Here is a 17,820-nt window from a genome sequence, read left to right as displayed (position 1 = left end):
TAATACAGTCATGTTGACTAATTCAAGTACAGGACCACTAACTCTGCTTTCCTTCTTCTTGACCAAGACAAATGACATATATACACAAGGTGCTTGGAGCCATTTTATATAAAAAACTGACATCTTACATAACATGATATAAATACTTTTGTTTGATTTAAACAGGAGAGCCGAGTTGCTTAATTCTGTCCCTCTCATCTTTCTCTTGCAACAATAGCTTAATTTTTTCTTGAAGCAACTTGATTTCTTCTTCTTGTTGCATCACTTTCTGCTGAAGATTACAAATAACCTAAAAACAGAACAGGAGGTACAATTATTGTGATTGAGACATGTACAAAAGATAATACCCATTACAACTTTATAGTGAAAGTATTAGATATTGGATGTAACTAGAGTAAGAATAAATTTAGTTAGCAGAAATATTCACAATACTTACTGAATCATCCTAAACAGTAACACAGTCTTTTCTAGCCTGGTGCCTCCATATTTTGGGAAAGGGTGGAAGAATGGCTGGACTCCAGCCTATCTGACTTGCGTACTGTACAGTAAGTCTTAAAGGAAACAACTAATACTCAGAGAAACAAAATACTATAATAACCCTAAAACCGTTGGTCTCACCTGAAAAGTGGTTTTCCCAGGTATCATGCCATGGGTGAGTGAGAAGTGGTTGGAGGGGAACAAGGAGCTGCACCCCAAAACAAATGAAGAGGCAATCGGATCCCAGTCGGGAACTAGGCAGGGATCTGGGAAGCAGCCAGCAACAGAGAAAGAGAAACTGCAGCCGCAAGGGCAGGTGGCCTCCAAGGGAAGCACCGGCTGAAGACGGGAGAGGCTGCAGTCCCGGGAAGAGGAGGTGGTAGGGAAAACAAGAAACAGGTGTTTTGTTTTTTACAAGAGATAAATGAGACAAAAAGACAAGGAGGCAAGGAAATGACAAAAACCAAGGAACAGACTCGCAAGCTAAGCAGCGCTAAGGCAGAGAGATCCAACCAAGGACAAGGCAGGAATGGACTGGAGTGAAGACCTGAAGGAGCCTCTTAAGTCTCAACTCCTGTGCATTCCTGCCTTGGACACCAGGCAGCACTATTACCCATCTGATGGCATGCGACCTGGGGAAAACAAGCAGACCTTTACCCGAAAAGTAATTAAAATAGATCCCTATCCTTTGTGGGTGAGAAGAAGCTTGAGGTACGTAGGAAGCTGTCTTGTACTTAACCAATCATTGGTCCATCTATCTCATTATTGTCTACACTGGTAGCAGCCTTCCAGGGCTTCAGGCAGGGACTCTCTCCCAGCCCTACCTGGAGATGACAGGGATTAGACTTGGGACCTTCTGCATGCAAAGCAGATGCTCTGCCACTGAGCTACGGCCCTTCCCCAAACGGGTTTCTGCTTAAACTGACTAAAAGAATACAGATTTCTTACGTAAAACAGACTTCTTATGTTCTTACACATTAAGCAGTATGTTTTAATAAACAATGCCAAAGCTGGCCATATTTTTCCATACTTTTGTCTCAACACAACTGTTCTTGTTAACTTCAAATAATGATTATCTAACTTCCCCAAATGCTAAGCTTTCTAGGACTCCATTTGGATGGCCTGCTCAACTCCTTTTTTGTATTATAGGTATACCTTGGGCAGAAGCTTTCACCTAAATTGTATTCAATGCCTGAACTTGGGACATGCAATCATTTTGGGCTTTTTAGTTCAGAAAAAGGCAAGTAAGGGAGAATATGATAGGTGTATTAAATTATGCATGGCATGGAGAAAATGGACAAGTATAAGTTTTTCTCCCTCATGAAACTAGAACATGGAGCCATCCAATTTTTTAATTTATAAATTATATGCATAGTGTAGTTTCATTTAAAAAAGCAATTATAATAAAAACCACACTACAATCTGGTGAAGCCGAATACTGGAAGATTCAGGACTTAGAAAGAAAGTACTTCTTCATACAGTGCAGACTGTTAAAACTTTTCACTTCCACAAGATGTGATGGCCACCAACTTGGATGGCTTTAAAAAAGAGTTAGACACATTCATGGAGGAGAAGGCTATAAATGGCTATGTGCTAACTCCACTAAAGGCAGAATGCCTCTTGACAGTTGTTGGGAATCTCAAGTGAGGAGACTGTTTCTGGGATTCCCATAGGCATCCGGTTGGTCACTGACCAGGATGCTGGACTAGCTAGGCCATTAGCCTGATCCAGCAGGACTCTCGTGTTTATAACAGCTAGGAAGTCATATCTGAATAATGAAGGAATATTTCACCCTGCAGAGGACTCTCACATATCACAAAACAGTATCAGAAGGGGCCTTCCTTTACAGAAGTGGAGATATAGTAAAAACCTACATTTGCTGTATTATGGAAGAGTTCACTTTCAAGAAGTTGACTCGCAGTTGGTCTGTGTGATGATACCGAACTAGTTAGCAGCTTAATGTATTTAGTCTGTATAGGCCATTTCCTGGTAAAAGAGAGGGGGATGCGGTCTTTCCTTAAGCCCATCAAAACTTCACTTCTTTCCATTTCTGTTCCAAATGGCTGGAAGAGTTCTAACAGGATTACACCCAAGCTGTACATATCTGACTAATAGCAAAAAGGGGAAATTCAGTATTAGCATGTAAAATAATGATGTCTAAGAAACACTGCATTTGACAGCCTCTGCTTTTGTCAGGTATTGCAAATAGCTTAAATCCACATTTAATTACACTACTGTGAAAAATCAGGGAGGAACATACTTAAGTTTGAAGAATCTGGTTCAAACAAATGATTTTTTTAAAATAAGTTTTTTTTGTAATTTTCAAAACATGCAACCATACCAAATAAGCCATGAAGTTTAAACAAACATTGGAGTGTCATTACATTTTAGTCCATTTGTTACAGGCCACGACATAAACAATCTATTTTTATCTCATCCATGGGCATAAATCATTGTTTGCAGCCATTCTGTTTCCTCTCATGCTTGCAAATAGTACAATCCACTATTTTTATTTTCTGCATTTTTCATTTTCCAAGTTGAATATTGCACCACATGGCTCTAGTGCCTGCTTTTTTAATTTATCCACCTTGCTCCAACTCCCATCAGTCAAATTGCTTTTGTTTATTTATTAATGTTTCCAAACCACTTAATATTTTAAAATCCTCTAAGTGATGCACACTATATACAGTACAAAAATAATTAAAACAGAAATGCAACCTAATACCAACAAAAAAAAGCAAGTAATACAGACATTCAGGAGATTCATACACAAATCAGGGTTCCAATCTTATGAGTCAAGGAAAGCCTGGGCAAAAATTCAAGTCTTTACAAGAAGCCTGAAGCAGCTGATTGTTGACGCTTGGAAATGTGGCAGGGGGAAGGGCATTCTACAGAACGGGCAACAGCAGAAAATGCCTTTTTTTGGGTCACTGCCTTATGATACTCTGTAAGGTGCGGGGCCATGAGTAGAATTTACCCAGAAGATTTAAGTGATACTACATTCTATACAGGGATTGTATACAGCAGGGGTGGAGAATCATTTTGGCCTGGGGGGGCAGATTTTTATCTTCCTCCCATGGGCCAATTTTGACAGGTGGACGGGCTGATTATCTGACATTATAATGGCATCAGATTACTGATAGGTGGGTTGTCCCATCCACCTGTCAAAGCTGACCTACAGGAGCAGAGAAGGGGTGTGCTTCATCAGCATGTTCCCAACAGGTAATGCACTGGCAGAGCAGCACCCAGCGGGACTGAATCCTCCACTTACCAGCTGATGAGAGAGCGCAATCCTGATGGCCGCAAGGGTCTGCTTTACCAGTGCTTTCGCCAGAGGGAACGCCCTGGTAAAGCAGCACTCTGCAAGATTGAACTCCCACCTCTCCACATCAGCTGACGGACAGATGAGCATGATTTGGAGGAAATGGTCTGTGGGCCAGTGGTTAATCACCCTGGTATACAAGGAACGTTAATACTATTATGTATACTCTTGAGCATATATGCCAGAAGACATACTTATGCCTGAATATATTTATCACAATGGAGATTAAGTTTAGAAAAAAAAATTTAACGGGTCTGGGTGGCTGTACCTTGAAGTCATAGTGAGAGCCTTGTAGCTGTTCAGGTGAAGCATACAGGCAAGTACCGACCCCAGAAGTGTGTATTGGTTCTAGACAAAAGAAAAAAGAGACAACATTTAGAATTAGCAGAAAATCACTACCTGAAACAATGTTTGGAATATCACACTGCCCATTTTGAACTGTAAACCAAATTGTATTTTGTAATTACCATTTTTCTTCTTTGCACTTAGCAAGTGGGTTGTATCTTCCTGTATAATATCTTGACAGGCCAGCCCAAAATCTCCTATTTTCACATGGTGGTCAGTTCCTTGTAGAAAGATATTTCTGGGCTGTGAAAACAGGAGAGAATATGCAGGGTATTTAATATTTCATACATGGAACTTTGCCACTTCTCATTTCTTACAGTTTCAGTTAATATAAAAACTAGGCTACATGCCTGCACTTGAAGCAGAATCCAGGCCTCTGTCTCCCTTTGTGCCTTGCCTGCCTCCATAGAAACAAGTTGGCAGCCAAGGAACAGACTGAGCCATAATGGAAAGAGAATGTTTTCTGCTTCCAGTGCTGCCCAGCCACTGTGTCCATCTGGTGCTTGGAAAGCTAGCTGGAAAGAAATACGCCTCTTCTATGCAGGTGTAGGCCAGGCTCAACAAACATGTGAGCAGTGCAAACAGGCAATACATATATGCCTTTACTATGCCAACCGTAACAGCATCTTGTGAAGTTCCTGTACGAACCAAGCTCAGCCCTCCCTGTGCTTACTCTGGAGAGCCATGAGATCATCTTCTGGCTGGTTCCAGAACTAGGCATTGTGCATCATCACAAAGGAATGGTGGCTCAAAAGTTCAAGATTCCAGACCTTTGCATTTTCTCAAAACCATGGGTTCACAACTAGACATTTTCTTATGGTAAACATGGGTAATCTGATTAGAGGTTCCTATGGGAAAAAACTACCTCATGAATTAGATGAAAGGCAGAAAAAAGTAATTGAAGCCATAATGGCCAGCGATAAGTCCACACATCAAAGTTTAATGCATCTTCTGGCAGTCTATGAACCAGTTATATTCCAGGTAAGCATCTGTCTAAAATTACTTACCTTTCAATGATAAAAAAAATCCCGCTATTATTTAAAATAAGACTTAAGGCTACCTCATGTTGGTTCAAGCTCTACAAATCCAGGAAACTAGAAGCTAAGGCTGTGCTTGCTTACAACTTAGCATCCATGCACTCAAACTTCCTTGGTCAGGATGTTATATGAGGGCGGGGGGGGAGTTTCAATGTTGGGCAGTGTTTATGTGTCGTTCACTGCAGGGGGGGTGTATGTGCTGTCTATGGTTCCCCATGTCAGTTTCTCAGGTTTCCAAATGCACCCAGAGAGCCAAAAAAGTTTGCTACCCCTTGTCTAACTGCTGCACCACAGTGATGTTTCTAACGAAAGGAAGAGGCACTGCACATAGCATACATTAGGTGGCTTCCTCTGGAAACACTGCTTCTGGCAAAACTATAGCTTCACTTTTGCTTTCAGTCCTGCCTGGCTTTTACCAGTACTGATTTTCCATAGACCTTAATGCAGCAGGAAAGCCTTAATAATTTTTGAACTGCTGATCAGAACTTCATCAAACCTGTGAAAGCATGTGGTCTGCAAAAACCCTGAATACAACAATAGTTTTTATCAAAACTGTAAACAAATACAATACTTATTCTCAATACCTGGGGAGAAAGTGTCAAATGAGTCAATTTTCTGCACTTTTTAACTTGCATTTCCAGGGCAATTTTTATCAGATTGGTTTGAAATTTGGCACTTCTATAGACCTTGTCAGATAGATAATGCATTAAACAGCCCAACATATTTCATTTTTATAAGCTATAAAATATTGAGGTTTATAATGACAGAACCTTGGTTTTGCTACGAGCCTTAACTAGAGGAGTGGTCTAAATGGCTACATTATAGGACCTTTTGTAAACAGACATCTGAAAAAGATTCTAAATTTGTATCAAATAGAGGATGAACGCCTTAAAGTGGTTTCTTAAGAATCCACTGTATTTTGCCATGGGCACCTGCTGGGATGAAGGGTGGGATATAAATAAATAAATAAAATGACATCAAGCAAGTTGTACAGGGCAAGCCCCATTATGTTCAATAGGACCTACACCCAGGATTGCCTGAGGCTGCAATCCTAAACGTACTTACTAGGAGATAAGCCTCAGTGAGAAAACATGCATAGGACTGTGCACTAAGGCTACACACCTCTGCACACTTACTTGAAAGAAAGCCCTCACTGAATCACTGGGACTTATTTCTGAATAAATATACAGAGGATAGGGATTTGTTTAATGTAAAAATAAGATTTGGAAATGAATTTTATGCACTTCTTATAAAACTGGCCAACATTTTAAAATAATTATACATTTATAAATGCACCTCAAAAACTAGGCACTTCTACAATATATCTTATTACAAAAATATTTCAAAGGTTTCCTACTGAGGATTGAAGGTGTCATGATTTTAAAAAAATACAAAATAAGTATAAATATAACTTTTGGTCAGTGTAGACTCTATAGAAATATGCAAGCTTTCAAATCAGAGTGGAATAGTAGCTTACTGTCAGTTGTATATGAGGCCAAATTCATAAAAGCAGTTTAAGCCCTTCAGGTAAGGACTGGACTAATAAAACTGCTAAGTTGTACTTCAAACATGTATAAAAGACTATTCTGCAGTGTTTGCTTATCAACTTACAATCCAACACTATTTTGAATCTCTTTTTTTTCTGGGGCCAATGCAGCAACAAAAGTTGGGGAGGAAATCACATGGAAGATATATGCAAAATAACATACAAAGTGAAGATCCTGAAATGAGGTAATATTTAACCTTGTACCATAGCTCAGACAAGAGCTCTGGGAACTTTTTGGAGGGCAGAAGAATCTCTAAAGTCTTCCTCTATGGGCCAAAGGTTTCACCTTCCTCATTCTCAGTCCAAGCTGTTTAGCAGAAAGGGCAGAAGAATAATGAAAAGTTAGTCATGTTTGGTTGGGTTATGCCTGGAGACTTCCCTGCACCATAAAAGAGGGAGTGAGAAGGGAGATTACAGGACTCTAGCAGTACCATTTTCTACTTGGCACTCTAATTCATGAAAGGGCTTTGCTTTTTAACCAAAGCACTTTGCTCTTGAGAATCCAGTGGGCTGTGGAACTGGAACAAAGGTGGAGGACAGTGGCAGAAGGAAATAAACCTCTGACAGCCAAACCCTCAGGTTCAGTTCTGTAACTGGGGCTAATCTAAGACATCCATAATGCACCATCACGCCTCTTTTATTCTTGTATCAGAGTAATAAAGTACCGCTAAAGGCTGTATAACACTGATGTTATGGTTTAGCACAGGGGCGGAGAACCTTTTGCCCTCCAGATGTTGTTGAACTACAATTCCTAACATCCGTAGCCATTGACCATGCTTGCTGGGGCTCATGTGAGTTGTAGCTCAGCAGCAACTCGAGGGCCAAAGCTTCCTCACCCCTGGTTTAGCAGGGTTATGATAAGAAATATAAATCTTGCTTCATGGTTGAAAGGTAATACTGGACAATTTTGTTCAAGAAAATAGCCCTGTTTAATTGTAGCGATAATATATTTGGGTGAGGGTATGGGAGGAGTTTATCAATGGAATTGCAGTCATTTTCAGGGTTCAGTGTGATTGTGTTTCTCTAAATTAGGTGGAAGGGCTTCCATCTAGACAGTTTAACATATTTTCTTTGGCTACCAAATTACGAAGTAACATTCTTGGAAGGAATGCTAACCTATTGTTATATCGCAGAGGAAAAAAGGAATTACACAGAATTTTATCAGCTATTGTATCACTTCCCAAATAGTCACAGAACTGCAGGATGCCCCTTGAACACGCATCAGATAATTGCACAATGCAATGAAGAAAATCATCTTCACATCAAACTAAAGGAGGAGTTCCAGATAAATCCTGACACTTTCAGGTACCATGACCACAGTCTCCTACATGCAGCTGTAACCAACGGGTATCATCCAGCTATACCACACCTGCTGAAGAATGGGGCAAATATAAATGACAGAGACAAGTCAGGCCAAACTGCTCTTCACCTCGCTTCTGGCCTTCTCAACCAACAGGCAATTAGCATGTTACTCCTATGTGGAGCGAATGTAAATCTCACAACTCCAATTACGAAAGAAACAGCACTCCACTTTGCAGTCAGGTCTTCATCCTGCAAGGCTGGCATAGTCTTAGCAGCAGGTGGTAAGTGTGTTATGCTACTGTTGCTTACAGGAGGAAATGTATACATGAAAGACTGGGAAGGGCAAGAAGTTATTCACAGCGCTTGCCGCAATGGCAGAAGAGATATAATTAACCTGCTGCTCGATAACGATGCAGATGTTAACTCTTTAACATCTCAAGGGGAGTCTCCACTTTTTCTGTTCCTCGAAAAAGAGACCAATCTAAGGCAGGGAAAAGTGCTTAAGAGATTGCTAAGCTCATCATATCCTTTGCAATTAACTAACTGTGCAGGTCATCTACCCAAAGCACTTAGGCATCCACGTTATGAACTGCTGAAAGATATGCTCATGAGAATGTCTTCAGATGTCTTATCCTTGCAGGATATCTGCAAATTCTACATCAGGAAAATATATAGAGGAAATCTGAAATGCTGGCTAAGAGGAGTAATTCCATCTAGCTTATGGTATTCCATCTATATCAATCAAGAGTTCTCATATGCGTCAAAAATAAATGATTTTTAATTTAATGTGCAACACATATTTTGGAACACTCTCAGACTAGAATAGCAGGAAGAGGGCTCCATAATGCTATCAAAAATAATAAACTTGAATCTGATCATAATGAACTTGAATCTGACTTTGTTCTGAAGCAATCCTAATGCTCAAGTATTTAAATAATATCCACTTAAACCAGTTTGTTGGATAGAATATAAGTAAAACGGGGGGGGGGATTTCTACATACAGACAGATCTGCTTGCATGTCAGGGTCTCTTGGTTGTTGTTAAGATTATGATGGGGACTATAATAATAGATCCTTTCATGGCATGAAAACAGAATCCAAAGCTTGGGAGCTGCTGTTGCAGAAATGAAAAAAAGGAAATGTACTGAGGCATACACAAGGCCACACATGTAAAAGGATTTACCAGGTGAGGGCCACAGGAGTTTGAGTAAGAAGGAAAAGGGATGTTCTATAAGTTTTCCGTATCTATTTATTATTATTATTTACATAAATATACAGCCTTTCCTCAAATAAGCTCAAGATTTATTTATTTATTAAATTTATATCCCGCCCTTCCTCCAAAAAGAAGGGCAGAAAACAGGCAATGAACGTAAGAATAGCCTGCTGGATTAGGTCAGTGGCCCATCTAGTCCAGCATCCTGTTCTCAGTGGCCAACCACTCCCAACAAACCACAATCTGCCACCAAGGTTTGTTCTTGGCTTAATTATCATGGTTTGTTGAAAGTGAAACAAACCATAATCCCCAGTTCAGACATAATGCTAAGCTTATAGAGCAAGGAGAAACAAAAGAGCCCTCTTAGGTGCATTCATAGCAAACCATTAACTGGGCTCCTTCTGCGGGGAAGGGTACAATATAAATTTAACAAATAAATAAATAAGGTCTTCTCTGCGGCTTGTATGAACTGGCCCAGTGAAAAGTCACCCAATGATCTTCATGGCCATGTGGGGAGCTGAATGAGTGTCTTCTGCACACTTAGTCCAACATTCTTAATAACTACACCACACTATTTCTATAGATATGTCATCTATATTAAAGTTTTTTTAACCTTCCTACCCTTTCCACTTGTTTCTATGCCAAGAAATCACTATGCATTACAGAGGTTTATTGATTCAATGGCCCATTTTGAATTCCAAAAGGGCGGCAGGAGGGATAACCTAGGCTACTGAGCCCAATTTCCACATCATGCTAAATGATAATGTGATCTAGAAGGCACCCAACATACCCTACTTTGGACACACATTGCAGGAAAAACTAGTAAGAGATAATATGTCATTCAGAGATGAACTTTTAGAGAGGAATCCCAGGAGTCCACAGGGACACACCTGGAAAACCACTGATCTTGGTGTATTTTTCAGGAGAACTAGAGAAGAAAATAACTTTCTTTTCTTTGGTGAAAGTCTCTAGCTCAGAGCATATATGGTGCATGCAGAAGGTTGCAGGTTCAACCCTTATCGTCTCCACAAGAAAGATCTCAGCAGGGGGCCATACTTTCCCTACCTGGAATAAAATAAAGAAATCTAGCAAGCACAACAAGCTCCACCTTGCAGCCTTATTCTGGACCAACTGCAGCTTTCAGAACATTTTTAAAGGCAGTCCCATGAACAACACATTGCAGAAGTCTAAAGCTACAGATCATTCTTCAGTAGAAACAATCCCACCCACCCCTCCCCCTTCCTGAACAGCACACTAAGGAAGATGGTAGAGGTTTGTATCACACTACATTTCTAAAGCACCTTAAATAACTGTAGAGTGCGACGGGACTGCAGAGATGATCCCCACCTTCCCTGCCATTCCAAGCCCCAAGTGAGAATTTTACTTACTTTAATGTCCCGGTGCATGACCCCCATACTGTGGATATAATACACTCCTTCTAGTAGCTCTTGGAAGATTTTTAATGTCCAGCGATTGTCTACATGGTGATAAGGACCTTTAAAAGGGGTGGGTGGATTTGAAATACTTTAAAAATAGAAATTTGAAATATCCAACTATGTTAACAAATGCATTCTACAGCAATGTTAAAAAGAGGACAAAAGTGGAGCCTGCAACAAAATGTTGCGCTCTCTTCTAAGATATTCCATTCAATTTCCCCTCCCTACCCCCAACAATCAGTCAGCATTCCACATTCACTGAACATGCAGACTCCTGGAATAGGATTTTATGAGTTAAAAAGAAACAATTTGCAGTTTTGAAATGCTGTTTTTGATTCAAAATTCCATAGGGCCCTACTGTGTAACTTGACTGTCCTTTATGGTTTCAAAAACAAGCTTAAAATACATAGGCACATCTCAGAAGCCAAAGAAGCACTTATTTTTATGGCTGCATAGAGAGGAATACTTACTGAGATTTAAAGCCTATTTCAAAGGGAGAAAATCACATTACATTCCCTCTACCCTCACCCTGCTATTAAGTCACCTATGTCTTCAGAAACAATGGCTTAAAACGTACTGGAAGCATCTTCTGATTTCAAACACATTTTGTTTCTGTCAGCAATCCAGTCCCACAAGGAAATTTCACACAGCTGCATTTGAATGTGAAGCATTAGATGATACTCTATCTAAGAAGAAAAATACAAACATTTTCAGTGCACTACAAGGATATTTTATATAAGTACATTATGTTATTATACACACACACACACACACCACTTTATCAAAGGTCATACACAACTTCTAAAAATTAAGAACAAAAGATTTTATTCAAAAATTAAGAAAGAAACAATTATATTCATTCATTTTTACCCTTTCCATCCTGACGTTAGGGGTAACTTAACACCAGAGTAATTGCATTTTAGGTGACAGGTGCCAAAAGTGTATATTCATTTTTGCTGTTGCTCCCAAGTGTAGCAAAGAATAAAAAATGTGAATATAAAACCTGATGTACACATTCAAAAATTAAACAACCCAGGACAAGTGCACAAACAACATTTTATTTATTTATTTATTTATTTTATTTCATTTTTAAACCGCCCATAGCGAATAGCTCTCTGGGCGGTGTACAAAAGATTAAAAGTACAGAAATACAAAATATCACAATAAATAAACTGAAACAAAGAGATTTAAAATTGTAACATTAAATGCTTTAAAATGCCTGGGAGCATAGCCAGGTCGAAAAGATAGAAGCGTCGGCGCCAGGTGTATTTCTTCGGAGAGGCTATTCCACAATTCGGGGGCCACTACAGAAAAGGCCCTAGATCGAGTAACTGTCCTCCAGGCTTCCCGATGGGTTGGTACCCGGAGGAGGGCCTTAGACGCTGAGCAGAGGTACCCTGCCCAAAGAAAAGCTGCCAATGATAGCACCCGTAGAAAACACTTCTCAGTAAGATAAAATAAGTGTTGATATCCTGTAAGCCACCTCATTATTTTATAATGAAAGGTAGTCTATAAATGTTTTAATAAATAACTGAGGTCTCACAATGAAGCACCTTTGGTGGTCCAGCATGCCCCTGAGACTGGGCTGGCCTTTAGTGAGTTAGGCCTGGTCCTGTGGAACTCCTTGCCAATAAAGGTTCAGCAGGAGTCAGTCCCACTCATTTCAGATGTCTTCTGAAAACTGTATTATTCAGACAGCCCTTTGAAACCTGAGATTGTTGCCAACCAGTTTTTACTGATGTTTTTAGTTTTTATTGCAGTATTGTGTTTTAGGTTCTATACTACCTTATGATATTTTATACAAAAGTGCTGTTTAAAAATATTTAAATAAAAATAGTACAACAAGTCTATGAGTAATCTTTAGAAACACAGCTAGATTTTGGACTTCCGGGAAGGGTGACTTAGCCTGTGCCTGCTTTTGAGACGGGCTCCTGCCTCAAAAGAAGCTTATTCAGATATATCAGTCAGTTTTTTTTTTTTTTTGACTGATTAAACTTCTCCCGGGTAGGGAGAAACGAAGAGATTAACCTCAAAGCCTATTTTTGTTGGGACGACCAGATCTCATTAATTTATGGGACGAGGTCCAGCCGACGAAGGTGGGACGGATTTTCAACAACAAGCTCTATCTGATAAAGCGAACGTTCATCTTATCTTCTAAGAGAGAACGCACTAACAGGCAAGCACCCTTCTTTCTATATTTTTCTTTTACTTGACTTAAATTGTTGCTGTTTAAAAGAGATTTGCCAGATTGATCGGTTTTTGACATCTCACTGGGGAGCCATAACTTCTCTCTGCTACTCACTAATTAATAGCTTATCTCTGTTTTTGTTGCAAAAAGCTGTCCTGGATTTGCATTCTAAAGATATACACAGAAGAGGGATTTCTATTCCAGATTTTTATTTTGAAGAATATTATATTGTCTGAGACTACTCTCTTTTTGGTCTATTTTATTTTGACGAATCTGTTTCCTGACGACCGCCATTAATTGTTTCGATCCTGGGAACTGCATTTTGTTTACTTAAGCATGGAGAGATAAGGCTGTCTGCTCTGTTTATACTGTGATGTCACCAAGTTTGGAGTATTAACCCAATTGTTGCTGAAATAAGAAGTGGTTTTCCTATATTTTTCTTTTAAAATGGCAATTAAGAAAGTGGCTGAGAATCTGGAAATAACTATGTTTCAGAAAATAATGGATGAGATTGAGATAACGAAACAAAACCTGTGACAGGGTTGTAAGGAGCTGAAAATTGAATTGAGTAAAATGAAGCAGGAGATTAAAGATATAGGGGTCCCTGTGAGAGAGGTGACCCTGGAAGGGGTCCCTGTGAGAGAGGAGACCCCGGAGATTGGAACAAACGTGGAACAGGAAAAAGATTTGGAGTCTATGGACTTTAGAAACAAAATCTATTGTTTGGAGACACAGGAGATTAAAGACATAGGGGTCCTTGTGAGAGAGGAGACCCTGGAGACTGGAACAGGGGTCCCTGTGAGAGAGGAGACCCTGGAGACTGGAACAGGGGTCCCTGTGAGAGAGGAGATCCCGGAGATTGGAACAAACGTGGAACAGGAACAAGATTTGGAGTCTATGGACTTTAGAAATAAAATCTATTGTTTGGAACTCAATGTTATCTCTGAAGAAATTAATGAAGATTCTAGAGATAAAGTTATCAATGGCATGGATAATCTTCTGGACTGGAATGATGTGATGGAGCCCAATATAGAGAAAATCTATGGAATTAACTGCAGCCATGTGACAATGGAAAAACTTTCAAGAGATGACCCAGTGTATTTTGAAAAAAAGAACAGAGATATGATTTTACAGCAGTATTTCAGCAACCTATTCAGAATGGATGGCAAGAAAATATTTGGGATAGAGGTAATTCCCATCAGACTCTTACTATATGACTATGGCTTTGACAGCAAGATTATTATGGAATACTGATAATGGAAGATTGGATACTGAAATTACTGGACTTAACAAGACTACTGAAGATGGAAGATGGAAAATGGAACTAATAGGGATAATAGAACAATGGCTACTGAAATTACTGAACCTAACAGATTCTGATGTGATGGATTAATTGAAATGTTTATTTTGACTATGGTTATGACAATAAGATTATCATAATTAGTAATGAGATGGATTAATCGATATGCTTATCTGGAAAAAAAAATTGATAGATATATTTCTTAAAGAATTGAAACCTCTCTTTGACTTTTTGTGGAAAGAATAAAGTAATGTTTATGAGATTTGATGATTAAGTAAGATAACTACTGGAGGAAAGTGATTTTATAATATGACTTAAGAGACAGGATTGTTATATATTATAGACTTATAACTGATTTGATCTTTGACAAATGGGAAGTCAATATTTTACTCTTTATTTTTTATTTTTGTTTTTTTTTTCTTTTTTTCTTTTTGTTTAACTATTTTTGATTTTGTTTTTTGTCTTTGAATGTTTTATGATTTCGTCTTGTATGTTTTATGAAAATCTGAATAAAAATTATTGAAAAAAAAAAAAAGAAACACAGCTAGATTTTGGGCTTATTTTACATGAGCAAAATTATTCTCCACATGTGTCAGAGAGTAATCAAATATATTTTTAAGGAATCTGCATTTACCTCACATTGGTGCTGCACAGACATTCCCTTCTGCAAGTGTTCTTCATCGCTGCAAGAATCATTTGTATTAACACTGTCAAGTCTGTCACAACTGGAAAGAGGTACAACCGGTGGATGATTTTCATGATCTCTTGCTAAGTTGACTGTGTTATTTATGCAGCTTCTCTCATGTGATTCAACAGGTAGCGCACATGTATGAATTTTATTTCCTTTACAGTCTTTGCCAACAGAATCTTCAGGGGTAACATCAGCAAAGATAATGGAGCTGCTGTCTTGCATATCTTGAAGGCAGGACTGAGCTCTGCAAGAAATGTAAAGGTAGAGCCAAAGAAATGTGAGTGGGAGAGAAAATACCTGCTATGCTGCTCCTCGCCGGAGTCTGCACAAAGTTTAACATGAGGCTATCAACAGAAACTTGCTATTGTTTTGATATTCAGGTAAAAGTGCTGTTGCTTATTTAGCCAAAATGGTGCCATCCACAAACAAAAGAGAGATATCAATAAGCTTGGGAAACCCCAAGGTTTGCATAAATGTAACCAATCTTTTTTTAAAAAGGTTGAAAAAACACAATCCAATGAGCACTGAGCATGCTCAGTGGCCACAGTTTGCTGACTGCCTGGGGGGGGGGAGTGAATAGCAGCACTCCACAGTGAAGCCTTTTGTTTTTGCCGGCCCCACTTGTAGAGTTCTGTAGCAATTTCTGTGCCTCTGCTTGCACAAATGTTTGTTTAAAAAAATAATGTAGGAAATTAATATGTTTTATTGGACCAACTAGCTGGACTACAGTAGCTGGGTGTAGAATCAGTGGTTGAAAAATACCACGCTCACACCTAACAAGTTTGGAGAAAGCAGCCTATTCCATGACTAGTGATTATAACATGCTAAGAATACAACTAGCCCCACTGAAAATTTCTCCTCAAGAAAAAAAGGCAAATGTTTAGGAAATCCTGGGACTTCATGCAACTTTTTTCAACAGACTGTTTTTTCCATTAGCTTTGCCCTTTTATTATCTGCTAAACCAACCAGCTGTTAGAAGCTTCATGAGGCAGATAGTCTGCAAAGTATTCTGCAAGGAAATGGCTTTGCACTCTGATTCAAGCCTTTCACACATTGGCCACACCCACACCATACATTTAAATCACTTTGCTTCCCCCAAAGAATCCCAAGGACTGTAGTTTACCCCTCACAGGGCTACAATTCCCTGCACCCTTAACAAACTACAGTTTCCAGGATTCTTTGGGGCCAGCCACATGCTTTAAACATATGGGGTGGTTGTGATGTTCCTGTAGGTTAAGCATCTGTAAATATGGTAAGTGCGGGTCTATTAGGTGATGTATGGTAGTTGACTGAGAGAGAAAGGGGGAGTACATGGGTGAGAAGCTGAAGTATGCTGGATGATGATTGGCTGAGTGGCTGGCTGGCTGAAGGTATAAATGGAGGTTGAGTCGGTTAAGAGGGAGAAGTTGTTGAGTTAGTTGGAGTGAGGTCATTTGGTGAGGGTTGGTTGGCAGAGTTCTGAGGGAAGTTTGGATTGTATTTGGCTGATACTTAAAGAGTATATATATGAACAGAAACATAAACAGTGACCATATATGAAACCATACGCTTGTGAAACATTCCTAAAGTAATCTTGTTATTTCCTGTTAGTAAATAAATACTTATTTGGTTTACCAAAGGCCTGATCCTTGGCTGGGGGAATATACAGACCAGAAGGGCCGGCAAGGTAATTACCAAGGCTGAACAGAAACTGTATCTAATGGTGGCAGTGGTGAAGGGAGATATTGTAACAAGTCAAGTATCCAGAGCAACCCAGAGTTGTATGCTTTATATATAAAGATACAAGGGGGTTGGGAACAGCATAGGCACACAGTCACAAAGTAACAAGCTATAGAGAGACTGAGGCAAGGTCTCTGGGAGTATTGGTTACAGGAAGTGACTGCTAGTAGTGAGATCTGTGCTACAGCGGAGTGAGAAACCATATAAAGGACGGTCCTGATTGGTAGTGTCCCTGGTGGTGCCTAGTGAAAGGCAGTAGCCACAAGCAGGTGGCAACCTGACAGGGAGAACCAGGGAAGGACGTCACAGTGGTATCCAACTAATGTGTCCCACAGCGAAAGGATTTCTGCTTGTGCAATGAAACTGTCCTCACCCTCTCCTGCTCTTATCCTTCCCAAATCTGCTCCAGGAGGTTGGGAGAAACCTCAGAACAGGTTTAGGTGGCAGGCAGGGCGATGGGGGACTTTCACTGCGCAAGCAGAAATCCTTGTGCTGACCGAACAATTTCCTTAGTGCTACTTTGGATACAATTCATGGCGGGGATACGACCACTATGTTGCAAAAGGCAGTTAGTGTGCAACCAGGGAAGGATGAAAATACGCTCCACTGAGCTTTCCCTCCAACTGTCCCTAGGTGGCAGCTGTTCCTTCAGGCTGCAGTGGAGGGAGAAAGAGAAAGGAAGCAAGGCTACACCGTTGGCTCTGCTCAGAGAACACCAACTTTTATCTCTCCCTATCCATTCACAATGATCACTATAAGAACTGCTATTTAACTTTGATCATTGATATCGGAGTTTGCTGCCCAACATTCCTTTTTCCTTTTGGGTTGTGCTCTGGAAGCCTTTTAGCTGAAAAGCAGGGTCAAAATACTTTAAAGAAATAAATATGCATTAAAAATAGATTGGCCCCAATTCAGAAAAAGCAGATCAAGCTTAATTCTCTATGAAATCCCTAGTGCTTCACTTAGCAGGGACTATTTTATCCTGCTGATTTCAACGGGATGAGCGCAACTACATGTATCTGAATCAGGGCCATAATAAATCATTTAATATAATATGATTTAAGACAAATTCTGCAATATTTTTGGTTATTCTTTAAAAAAGACTACAAGAGATTGTTCTTGTTGAATACTGGGATACATACTCAGAACTCCCCTGCCCAGAAGACATTTTAAGTGATGGCAAATTCAAGGTTGTCTCACCTACAATTGAATGAAGAGAAATGAGACATTTTACAAAAACAGACT

The 17,820-nt window shown here is 39.6% G+C and overlaps 2 protein-coding genes across 3 annotated transcripts in view; one reads left to right on the top strand and one right to left on the bottom strand.

Moving 5' to 3' along the window:
- Window positions 1-90: 90 nt before the first annotated feature.
- EIF2AK1 (eukaryotic translation initiation factor 2 alpha kinase 1) overlaps window positions 91-17,820 on the bottom strand; it is a 33,878-nt gene continuing 16,148 nt past the window's right edge. For both annotated transcript variants that reach the window (XM_061600112.1, XM_061600113.1), the window contains exons 8-15: window positions 17,718-17,777; window positions 14,800-15,100; window positions 11,255-11,363; window positions 10,630-10,736; window positions 4,267-4,387; window positions 4,068-4,147; window positions 2,352-2,585; window positions 91-289 (exon numbers count right to left, since the gene is read on the bottom strand). In XM_061600112.1, coding sequence (XP_061456096.1) covers window positions 158-289; window positions 2,352-2,585; window positions 4,068-4,147; window positions 4,267-4,387; window positions 10,630-10,736; window positions 11,255-11,363; window positions 14,800-15,100; window positions 17,718-17,777 — 1,144 coding nt within the window. In that variant the 3' untranslated portion in view covers window positions 91-157. The remainder of the gene's footprint in view (window positions 290-2,351; window positions 2,586-4,067; window positions 4,148-4,266; window positions 4,388-10,629; window positions 10,737-11,254; window positions 11,364-14,799; window positions 15,101-17,717; window positions 17,778-17,820) is intronic.
- ANKRD61 (ankyrin repeat domain 61) lies at window positions 7,836-8,812 on the top strand. The gene has a single exon (XM_061600288.1). It carries the CDS (start codon window positions 7,836-7,838, stop codon window positions 8,808-8,810), a length of 975 nt encoding a protein of 324 aa, XP_061456272.1. The 3' UTR covers window positions 8,811-8,812.

The sequence above is a fragment of the Rhineura floridana genome, chromosome 17 (genome assembly GCF_030035675.1).
Source record: "Rhineura floridana isolate rRhiFlo1 chromosome 17, rRhiFlo1.hap2, whole genome shotgun sequence".
NCBI classification, from domain to species: domain Eukaryota; kingdom Metazoa; phylum Chordata; class Lepidosauria; order Squamata; family Rhineuridae; genus Rhineura; species Rhineura floridana.
This window is presented reverse-complemented; position numbering and strand designations above follow the sequence as displayed.